Source organism: Gavialis gangeticus, unplaced genomic scaffold (assembly GCF_001723915.1).
Source record: "Gavialis gangeticus isolate Ggan-Ray unplaced genomic scaffold, GavGan_comp1, whole genome shotgun sequence".
In the NCBI taxonomy this organism is placed as follows: domain Eukaryota; kingdom Metazoa; phylum Chordata; order Crocodylia; family Gavialidae; genus Gavialis; species Gavialis gangeticus.
Window position 1 is genome coordinate 28,736,122 of NW_017729026.1, and position 11,438 is coordinate 28,747,559.

The 11,438-nt window shown below is 43.0% G+C and overlaps 1 protein-coding gene across 4 annotated transcripts; it reads left to right on the forward strand.

Annotated features, from left to right (window-relative positions):
• The first annotated feature begins 86 nt into the window (after positions 1-86).
• On the forward strand, positions 87-10,746 carry ZBTB24 (zinc finger and BTB domain containing 24). 4 transcript variants are annotated; one of them, XM_019520107.1, is made up of 7 exons: positions 93-1,451; positions 2,177-3,176; positions 3,630-3,797; positions 3,941-4,024; positions 4,748-4,831; positions 7,017-7,098; positions 8,809-10,746. In XM_019520107.1, exons 1-7 carry the CDS (start codon positions 1,332-1,334, stop codon positions 9,623-9,625), a joined length of 2,355 nt encoding a protein of 784 aa, XP_019375652.1. In that variant the 5' UTR covers positions 93-1,331; the 3' UTR covers positions 9,626-10,746. The 4 variants fall into 4 exon arrangements, with proteins under 4 accessions (XP_019375654.1, XP_019375655.1, XP_019375652.1 ...); XM_019520108.1 differs by having other exon boundaries at positions 93-1,006; XM_019520109.1 differs by lacking the exons at positions 7,017-7,098; positions 8,809-10,746 and having other exon boundaries at positions 87-1,451; positions 4,669-4,830.
• The last annotated feature ends 692 nt before the right edge of the window (positions 10,747-11,438 follow it).

Genomic DNA, 11,438 nt, shown 5'->3' on the forward strand with positions numbered 1-11,438 from the left:
GCGGGCGTCACGTGACCGGGGCGAGGCGGCCACGGGGCAGGTCCTGCCCGCTCCGGGGCCCCGCGCTGCGGCGAGGGGGGCGGCCCTAGCGTCCGGGCTGAGGCCTGTTGGATACGTGTGGACGGGCCCGTGCGGTAGCAGAGGAGCGAGGGGATGTGTCAGCTCAACTCGTGGGACAAATAAAGGGCAACGCGGGTAGGGGAGTGCGGGGCAGGAGTACAGGGAGCTCCCAGGCGCTGCCCAGGCAATCTGCCTTGAGACGGGAACGGACAGGGGACAAGACCACGGCCCGCGACCAGAGCCTCCGTCCCGTCAAATAGACGGGTGGCTTGCCCGGAGCCAGGAGGGGGTGGCCAGGAGGTTGGGGGCTTGGTGGGACCACAGAGCATCCATAAGCAAGGGGCAAGGCAAGGTCAAGCCAGGGGTTACCAGAAACAGCTGTCAGGAAGCGAGCCAAAGTCAGCCCTGGGCTCTGAAGCTCAGCGTCTGGGCACCCAGGTAGGAACAGGCACCAGGGACATCACACAGGCCACAGCTACCTGCAGACTGAAGCCAGTTCGCTGTGCAGCAGGGCCAGGTGCTGCAAGAGCACTTGAGAAGCAGCCTGGGAACCAGTCCTCTGGCAGAGGCCCCGCTGCAGTGTGCAGTGTTGCTGACCCAGTTGCCCAGCTGCAGTGCAGAGGCCTTACAGCTACATGCACTTGTGGGAAAGCAGTTGGGAGGGGGAGGAGCACTGCGAAAGGCCCACGCAGGGAAGTTTGGGCGTGTTCTGCACGTGCTCTGTGAGTCCCATCTGTGCAGGGCACAAGGATGTGGCTCGTTTTTTTTTTTTTTAATTTCGTTCTTTTAGGCAGGAGGCAGGGATGTTGTGGACAGTGCCTTTTGTTAGACCAACTCAGTGGTTGAAATGATGTTAGACAACCTTTGAATGCCAGACACTCCTTATCCGTTCTGAGGAGGAAAGTGGCCCGGCCACTGATCACAGTTAACAACAGAGAATGGAGCTGTAAGTTTGGAGGGAAGCCAGGGGAGGAAAGTCCCAGGTTAGCAGACATCACCCAAACAGTTAAGAAAAGAAAATTGATTATGGGGGGGATTGAGACTACGCAACAGATGATAGCAACCCTTTTGAGCATAGGAAGAGCTTCAAGAATCAGGTAGATTAGTGTGCTATAAAATTGGTATTAGTATTCAGTCTTCGGTTCCTAGCATCCAGCCTGCTTATGATCTGTTGTTCCCAAACGTGTTTTTTAAAGGTGCTTGGTAGATTTCCCTTGATCACAAAGACAGCAAGGTCAGAGAGGGAGCAGTTCTTTTGTGAAAGCTGTTAGATGGCACCTACAGTAACCAAAAGGATCAACAAGCACAAACAGCCCAAATTGTCTAGTGCTCACTGGCACTTAGCATCAACAAGGACCACAGGCCAATCTATACTACCAAGCTTTGCTGAGGTAGGTATTGTCAGCTTAGGATATGAAAAGATCACTTCCCTAGCCAATCTGTCTATTCTGGCAAAACCTCTGGTGTGGACACAGCTCAGCCAACAGAAGAAGTCTATTTCAGCTAAGGCAGCGTAACTCTGCTGCCTCAGAGAAGTTTGGACTTGGATGTGCACAATGTTTTGCCAACAGACTGGCATTATATCAGCAGAGCTTGGAGAACAGGCCTGTGAGTGAAATCCAGCCGTTGTAGAACTTGGTGGAGACTTTGCCATCGACTTCAGTTGGTCTGGATTCCATAGCATAGTCCCAGGGGAAACTTAGACATGACTTTTGTAGAAAAATGGTACAGCTTCATTGTTCTGTTTCTGCTGAGAGGAGTGGTACTGCTTAGTTTGCTTTTAATTGCAAAAAATATATCTTATTTTCAGGAGGGGCAGTGATTAGGGTGCTGAGCAGCATGTGGCTACTAAACAAACAGCAATAGTAATTTTCTTCCCAAAAGGGAGTTTCTTTACCCATTTCTTAAGTTTTAAAAATGTTATTCTGTTGGAAGGGGAAAAGTATATGGCAACATTAATACTGGCTTTTTAGAGCAAAACCACAAGTTTCCATATTGCTTCAGAAATTTCTATACTGTTAATCCTCTTGCGGAGCAGGCTGTCATTAGTGTGGGGAGGTTGCAGTGCAAACTGTAAAATGATTTATTTTTGCTATAAAACTGTTTATTCTCCTAGGAAAATCTTTTCCTGTTTGCAGTAAAAATGGCAGAAGAAACTCCAGACACTTCAGAGAAACTTGTTGTTATCCACTCCAAAGCTCACAGAGATACCATTCTGGCTAATTTTGAGGAACAAAGGAAAAAAGATTTTCTTTGTGATATTACTTTAATAGTGGAAAACGTGCACTTCAGAGCCCACAAAGCTCTACTGGCTGCCAGCAGTGAGTACTTTTCAATGATGTTTGTAGATGAAGGAGAGATAGGCCAGTCAATTTATATGCTGGAAGGCATGGTTGCAGATACTTTTGGTGCGCTACTAGAATTCATCTACACAGGTTATCTCCAGGCCAGCGAAAAAAGTACAGAACAAATCTTGGCTACTGCACAGCTCTTAAAAGTGAATGACTTAGTATGGGCCTTCACAGATTATCAGACAAACCGTCGCCCAAATGATGCATTACCTGTCATTTCTAATAATGGGGCTTCTGTAGTTGTCTTGCCAAATGACAAGAAAAATGAAGATCCACCAAAGCGAAAGCGAGGAAGACCAAGAAAAGTCAAGAATACCCCAGACGAAAAACTAGGGACAGCTTCTGTTGAAGATGTACAGCTGAGAGAGAATAATTCTGTGCAGAATAAACAAAATTTTATGAAAAAAGAAGTTGCGTTAGAAGAAGCAGTTGTTGATGAACAAGGTCCAATAAGGAAAGAAGTTGAAGAAACTGAACATGCTTGTGGGTCAGATGCTGCTGTAGATCTGTCAGCTGAAAAGGATGAGAACTACGACCCCAAATCTCAAGGAATACAGAGCACTCAGAGTCGGTATAGCAAACGTCGGTTACGGAGGTCTGTCAAGCTAAAAGATTACAAACTTTTGGGTGATGAAGAAGAGAAAGGACTGATGAAAAGGACAGATGGGAAAAAAAAGCGTACGGGTTCTGAAGCTCGCTGTAAAGACTGTGGCAAAGTGTTTAAATATAATCACTTTTTAGCTATTCATCAGAGAAGTCATACAGGTAGGCATGAAAAGACTGCTCATTTTGGGTTAGGGTACTGTAACTTATTAGGGTTGGTTTGATTGTGATTATTTAACTGTTGCATGGTGTTACGGCAACACAGAATTTCTTAGCCAGTTCTTCCTGCCAGTAACAAACTAGATATGTTGCATCTTTTAGATTTTGGTGGGGGTTTTTTGGTTTGTTTTTTCTAAAGTTTAATTCCATCTTCACCCGAGAACATAATCTTCTTTGTGTTTGTGGGTAGATTGCGTTCTAGTTGCCCAATAGAAAACAGGATATCGTCAGTGCATATAGTAACAGACAATGATTATACTTTCATATGTTTGCTACAAGAAGCTAAGGTCTTTTATTTAATTTCTTTCTGAAATCTCCTGCTCTACTGATAACTGTATAATAAATGTAACGTACTGCCAGCTTAGAATATTTACAAAGTTGGTACTGTACCTTTAGGCGAACGCCCTTTTAAGTGCAATGAATGTGGCAAAGGCTTTTCCCAGAAGCACTCCCTCCAGGTTCACGAGCGGATGCACACAGGAGAACGTCCATACACATGTACTGTCTGCAACAAGGCTCTGACAACAAAGCATTCCCTCTTGGAGCACATGAGCCTTCATACAGGTAAATATCCTGTGACAACTCTAACTTAACCCTACCTTGTATTAGGCTTGTTTTGAGTTCTGGCTACCATCCAGTGTAAGGAGTCTAAATTTATACAAGGGTACTGTGTTTCTATAGATATTTTGGATTTTTTTTTGTTACAGGACAGAAGTCTTTTACCTGTGATCAATGTGGAAAGTTTTTCAGCCAAAAGAGACAACTAAAGAGTCACTACCGAGTGCATACAGGTATAACACATTTGGGTTGGAGTGATGGCTTGGGCTGTGAATATTCTGTGATGGGTTGCCAAAGATCTTGATACAGGTTTCTGAAACAAACTGTTGGTACAGAAACTAGTGAACATATGAGGAATTAAGAACTGAACAGCTGACAAAGGAATGGGATATGTTGGAAATATAGTTAACCAAGCAGGCTTGCCAGATGGTCAAGAAGCACTGATTTGCACTGCTGTTTGAAAGACTGGTGTCTTATTATTTTAATCCTGGTCATTTCTGCCCAAGGTAAGCTGGGATTTTGTAAAACTAGTGCTTTCTTCACTATTTGTTATACCTTGTGGTGTTCCTCTCCTCTTGCTGAATAGTATTGATGAGCTTTAAAATAAGTCCTGACCAGTCCTGTTCTGGGTACATACAGTGACTGTATCATAAGCATGTAGAGTAGGAAGAAATTAAGGACTTTCAAAATTTAAAAAGAAAGGCATGGGATTTCTTGGGACAGTGAGAACTGAAACAGTCTCCTTTCTTCAACAATATAATTATTTAGAGAGAGAGAGTAGGATATGCTATAATTTCTGTTAACTTGCAGCATTAGAAATTACCAGTGAATCATTGTTGTCTTCTTTATATATTATATTAAAGTGGTTATTTTGCAGGGAAATGCTTTAACAAAGATCACTGAAGAAGTACAGGGGATCATTTATGCACTGACACTTTTTTTATTATTGCGACAAGGCCATTCATTGCCGGAATGTACCCTGTGTCGTCGCAAATTCATGGATGCAGCTCAGTTAAAGAAACATCTAAGAACACATACAGGTAATACTGTACATTATTATTTTTGCAGAAAAAGCAGATAAAACACAATTGTTAGCTATAGTAAGGTTCACAGACTGCCCTTTCTTCTTGGCAGAGACATGAGCTTCAGCTGTTTCCTCTCAATAATAGTGGCCAGGTTCTTAGTGGGGAAGTATGTCCCTTAGGTGTGGCTTCTGCTGTTCATAAAAAGCACAGAAGACAACTCATGTGAACACAACTCCAAAGCAATGCTGTATTAGGAGGGCTACTCTGTTTTTGTTCTTTTGGGGTTTTTTAAGTTAAAAAGTTGCAGAAAATTTAAGATGCTTGCTTGTTTAATCTGAGTTGAAAACCCTGTCAAGCTCAAGGAGGAGCTTGACACACTCAGGGAGAGCTGTTATTATAAAATAAGTATTTTGTGTTTTAACAGCATCTTTTTATGGATGACATCAGAATCCTTAGAAATCTTATCTTCACCCTTCTTGCTTTCTCTGCTAGTGACACAGAAGGAATACCATGAACCAGAGGAATTAAAGAGTTAGAATAGAATGAATGTTGAACTTTTATAGTACTTGTAACTCTTGACACTGTCTCTTCTCCTCAGAATATTAAATAATCTCTTTTAAGTAGTACAATGCTAAGTACAAATAGAGGTGGTTAGCTGTATTATTCTGAAGACAAGCAGAAGGTAGGACAGGGTGGCACCTTAACTGGTTCAGAGAGGCATGAGCTTTTGTGGCCAACAGCCTACTTCATCAGATGCTAGGAATAAATTAATTACAGAAGTACATAGTAGTAAAAACAGGATGATTCCAGTTTTTCCTGTTCTGAAATATTGCAAGCATTTAAATGGAGTAAAACATTTTACATTCAGTTTCAAATCTTTGTCCTGGGGCTTAGATGACCAGGGATTTTTTTCTGTTTTATGAATCCATTAAAATATAAAGAAAATGTAGTACAAATAAAAATCTGTAGTTTGTTTACACAGTAACACTCGTTAGTTTCCCTGCCTTCGACTCAAGGCAAGAAGCACTGCCTCCAGGCAGAGGCATCAGAAATGGCTAACCAGGGCTATAAACATTTAAAAATCTGCAATCTTTTCCTCTCTCCTCTTTGAAAATCTGTGTTCAGGTTCCTCAAGTCCTTCAGGTGGCAAACATCACTGACTGTGAGTCACCAGCGCTTTCTAGGCACAAGGAAGCAAGCTGAAAATGGAGGAACATCACATTTTCAGTGGAGCTTCAAAGCCAGTATTAAATGTCTATGCTTGTCAGCTTTTACATGACCTTTGATAAAAGGAGTCATTAGGACACACTCGGTGTGTCTACACCTTCATTAATGCGCTATAGTTACTGCACATTAAGTTTAGTGTTTGGGTATCTAAGTACTAAATCAATGCATAGTAACTTGTGTGCAGTACCACTAGTGCACGGGTTTTTTGTGATGCTTACTGTGCAGTAGCCTAATACTACTGCACAGTAGCATATCAGCATGACTTTTGCCCGGCAGACTGCTGCGCAGTGCTATTAGGCTTCTGCGCAGTTGGTGTCTCATGTAGATGTGCCCACTTTGTACAAATTTTCAAAAATGTTGCCAAAGCAAGATGTACCATTTTTAAGTAGATTCAGTATTTTTCTTCTCAGTTTTGTGAAAAGCCTAGGTCAGCTGATATCACTATTGCCCTTGGACTTAAGAAACCTAAACACAGGTTCTCAAGGAGGAGTAAGACAAAAATGTATCTTACAAAACCTGTTATACCCCTAGTTAACCAGCAACTTTCACCCTTGAGTTTCAGCTGTCTGTACTCCATTGCACTATAAATGTAAGAATGTAACTACTTAATTCTGAGTTAAGAAAAAATGGGAGTAATTTGCATTTACACTTGACTGTATGGACAGTAGTTTTTTTTAAGAACATCCTAGGGAGTTGGGGTGTTCTGCTGGATAGTACTGGCCTGGGATTCTAGAGATCTGCTATTGTTCCAGGCTTTGCTACTGGGCTGCTGGATGACCTTGACAAATCATTAATTTCTCTCTTCCTCACTTCCCCCATCTGCAAAATGGGTATAATGACTATAAACTACTTTGTAAAGTGCTTTGAGACCCACTAAGGAGAAGTGATATGTAGGAACCAAATGGCATTTTTATTAATAATAATACTTCTACACTAACTATAACTTTTGAATGTATGTCAAACTCTTTGGTAGGTGAGAAGCCATTTACTTGTGAAATCTGTGGCAAGTCGTTCACAGCAAAAAGTTCTCTTCAAACTCATATCAGAATCCACAGGTATGGCTTTGCTGGTTTGAATTTTTTGTATTATACCATAGCTCTTAAGAAGACAAAATCTAGTCCAGTGTGTGTATCATGTGCTGGTTTCCAACTACCCTGAGTAGCTATAATTCCATAAACTGGTATGTGGTCGATTTTAGTAAAAGCTTCGATTAGCATGTATGTTTGCTCTTTACTTAACCAACTTATATTCACTGCATTTGAATATTTCTAGAAATTTTGATGGAGAAATCAGTTAAAATGATGAGCCCTGTATTCTGTATTCTTGGGTTTTTACACATTGTTCTAAAGCAGTGGGGGAGCCAACCTTTTTGCTAGGCATGCCACAAAGTGAGCCTCACACCTCACAAGTGCCACTCCAGTCCCCTTCCCCTGCCCCATCTGGTGCTCTGCTTTCTCTTCCCTGCCCTGTGCTCCTTGAACCAAGGCAAGACTCCTCTCTGAAACAAAGTCTGTCTTTACATCTGTGTATTGTACAGTATTAAGTATTGTGTCTGTAACTAAACAAGTAACACTTAATATGAAAATGACATTGTCAGCTTCTCCAGAAAGGTATTAAGTCCCTATAGTCATGGTGTAAAAAAGCTGCCTCACTTGCTTAACAGTTTAAAACCCTGGCATATACAAATCTAAACTCTTACAGTTGCATTTAGTCATGTGTGCCTGAAATTGGTGTCAGACATTTCCAAGCCCTAATGCTGATGTGGCCTTGGGTGTTCAAACGTGAGTGACAGTTGTGGCATAGATTCCAAATAGAAACATCTCTGGCAATTAATGGGGGCAATCTGGCCAATTTATTCCTGGGAAGGAAGTGTGAAATGCAGTGCATATTTTAACATATTTGAAAATAGTTTTCTCATGGAATTCTGCTTGATATTTTAAAGCAAAAGTGCAATAACTATTGGGTAGTAGGGTTGAAACATTGTAGCTGTGAGGTCAAGGAAATGTATGAAAGGCAAGAGTTTTTGTGAGATCTTTCATTAGACCAAATGTATAGCTGTGAGGGGCATGGGCCTGATGAAAATGTATGTCAGGAAGTTTGTCCAGCATCTTCCCTCAGCTGTACATTTGATCCAATAAAAGATATCACAATAAAGCTTGCCCCTCCTAAATAACAGGGAAACAAAGGGAGGTGTAGGGAGATGTATGTAGACTGACCACAGTGATAAAATGTCAGAATTAGATTTTTTTAACTGAGGCATGAAGTAAAATAAATTAGAGTACAGTAAATTACATTCTGGTCTTTCCAAGTTGCTTGTAGGCAGGAAATTAGCCTTCAGGTATTTGTCAACCAGCCCTAAAAAAGCTGGAAATAAATTTTTATCTTTAAAATGACTACTGCTTTTAAAGGTCTGAAATAGGTGGCTGCATTTTTCTGATCATTTTGGTGTCTATGGTGCCATTTGCTCTTTGTCAAATTCCAACTGCAGAGTTTTATAACCTCAGTTATTACTGTATGACAGTGGTTCTGTTTATCTTACTAGCTTTTGGATATAGAAAAATTATTACAGGTTTGGTCCCACCGTTGTGCAGTTCTTAAAAGAAAAATCTAGAAAATCTGACACTGAATTTTTTCTTACATGGCAGCATGCAAGTGTTCTGCAGCATAGCAGAGCCTCTGTTGAAATACTTTTCCTGTAATACTTGGCAGAAAATAGTTGCTTTAAAATGGATGTTGCTGATGAAGTAAATTGCATTCTCTTGCAGAGGAGAAAAGCCATATTCTTGTGGTATATGTGGAAAATCCTTCTCTGATTCAAGTGCCAAGAGAAGACACTGTATCTTGCACACAGGAAAAAAGCCTTTCTCCTGCCCAGAGTGTAATTTGCAGTTTGCACGTTTGGACAATTTGAAATCTCATTTGAAAATTCACATCAAAGAGAAGCAATTGCAAGAAGTCAGTGCTGCCCCAAGCAGTAGCAGTAACTCAGAAGAGGTCAGAAATGTTCTTCAGCTACAGCAGTATCAGCTATCCACATCAGGAGGGCAAGAGATTCAGTTACTGGTCACTGATTCAGTACATAACATAAACTTCATGCCTGGCCACAGCCAAGGTATTAGTATTGTTGCTGCTGAGAACTCCCAAAATATGACGGCAGATCAAGGTGCTAATCTTACATTACTTGCTCAGCCATCACAGCAGCTGCAGAACTTGCTGCTTTCAGCTCAACAAGAACAAGCAGAACAAATCCAAAGTATAAATATGATAGAGAACCAAATGGAAACTGCACAGCCTGAGCAAATGCACGTCATCACTCTTTCAAAGGAGGCGCTGGAACATCTCCATGCACATCAGGGACCAACTGAAGAAATTCATTTGACAGCAGGATCTTCACATCCAACTCAGCACATGCAGCTGAGCCAAGAACCTAGTCGTCAGTCTCATATTAGCCCAGATACAGTCCAGCCCCATCAAATTAGTGAAGAACAGAATCAAAACATACACATGAATGAATCGGATCAACAATCTTTGTCAGTAAATCAGCCATCTCATGAGCATCCAATTCAAGGTCAGGCTTTTTGAAATGCAGGCCTGTGTTTTTCCTCGTTCCTTTCTTAAATTGTTGTTTGCCACCAGTAAATTGAGCTGTAGGGTACTTCTCTGTAGGCAGTGATCTACATCAGGGCTGTCTAACATATAAGCAGCAAGGGACCAGACATACCCACCAGGCTTCACTAAAATCGGGCTGTGGGCTGCATAGATGCCCCCCGCTGCACTGTACAGATGCCACTACCACCACTGCACCATATACCCACATGGCCATAATCTTACCTTCAGCCCCCTTGCATTGCCCTCAGGAGAGGGCACAGAAAGAAGCCAGAGGCGGGAGGGAGAGCCTGGAGACTGCTGCAACCAGAGCAATATGGGGAGTGGCATCTGGGCAGGAGACACAGCCAGCTGTTCAATACTGAACTACATCAGTGCTGTCCAATTCATGGCTTGCTGGCCAGCCTGCAAGGGATTGATTTGTGGTCTGTGGGCTCCTACCTGGGCACCACTGATCACTCCAGCTGCTGCCACCACTGGTGTTCCAGTCTCCTCCCTCCTCCAGCTTCCACTTCCTCCCTCCACCTCTGGGGATGGAGCAGTATGGCCCACTGAGCCTGACATCTGGGGGGACTTGAATGGTGGGGGGCATTGGGGTATGTGCCTGGGAGGGCCAGAGGAGACTGCATGTGCATCACATGTGGTGTATGGTCCCCAGGTGCTCAAAAGTTGGATAACCTTGATTACACGTATCACATTTCATTTCTGCAGCACAATAGCTATCCAAAGTTGCATTGGTGATCTAGATGGACAGCTTTCAGTTTATTTTGGCTCATTTATTTTTAGGGTTAATTATTCTAGATGTCTGCATGGCCTCTCTGCAAAAGTCAAACTTAACAGTATCTAAACTACTCTACCTTTCAACACAGGCTAAGGTTTTTTCACAAAATTATCACCATTTGTCTTATTCAACGAGCTTGTCTTTCTCCAAGTTCACATACAACTTCCAGTGTGATCATTCCTTTAAGTCAGTGCAGCTGCTCTGTCTGGCCCACCAGGCTACTGACAGGCCAGCAGAAGTTGGGCTGTGTAGCCAAGGGAGTGGCTTGCCACAGAATCCAGGGTTCCTGGGCCCTGGTGGACATGGCAGTCAGCAGCAAGAGGGCGAGCAAGGACTGATACCATCACACCCTCCAGCTGTTTTGCCCATCACCACTAAAGCAGCCCTACGTCCTTGGCTAGTGGCCCTACCACTACTGTATGCTGCATGCCCCATGTCAGAGGTGTCACTGCTGTATACCCCATGTGCTGCTGCCTTGGCCCATAGTAGCGGCAGCAGCTCCAGATCCAGCATGGGGCGCGTAGCATGCATCAGGACCAGGGCTGCTGCTTGCCACTGCATGTACCAGGCAGGAACCAGAGCTGCCTCCACCAGAACCACCCTTTGCCCTGGGCTGGATGCAGCCTACAAGGAGCCCTGTGGTCCTAATCTGGCTCGGGGCAGGAGGTAAGCTTGACACTCCTGCCTTAAGTGCATTTTGATTTACGGAATACTACACTTTCTTTTGCTTTTGGTTGAAACTGACTGTCACTGACTGGCTCTGGTACAGCACTTCTTTGTGTTATACAAGTCTTGTTCCTCAGACAGATGTTAAACCAGTGCAGTTAATGTAGAGGCAACAGGATGTGGTAGCTAAAGTGGAGTACAGAAAAGTCTTGAGTTGTACTCCTGTATCTGCCATTGGCTTGTATGACCTCAGGCAAGTCACAGCCTCCCTGTGCCTTAGTTTCCTCACCTATAAAATGTGGCTACTGTTTAACCGCCTCTGCAATGCACTTTTGAGACTCT

What these genes read in the sequence shown, in the direction of transcription:
- ZBTB24 (XM_019520107.1), top strand. Translation starts at nt 1,332, where the DNA reads ATGGCACCTACAGTAACCAAAAGGATCAACAAGCACAAACAGCCCAAA. An exon ending in TACTACCAAGCTTTGCTGAG is followed by an intron (nt 1,452 to 2,176) that starts GTAGGTATTGTC and finishes TTATTCTCCTAG; the next exon opens with GAAAATCTTTTCCTGTTTGC. An exon ending in ACATCTAAGAACACATACAG is followed by an intron (nt 4,832 to 7,016) that starts GTAATACTGTAC and finishes ACTCTTTGGTAG; the next exon opens with GTGAGAAGCCATTTACTTGT.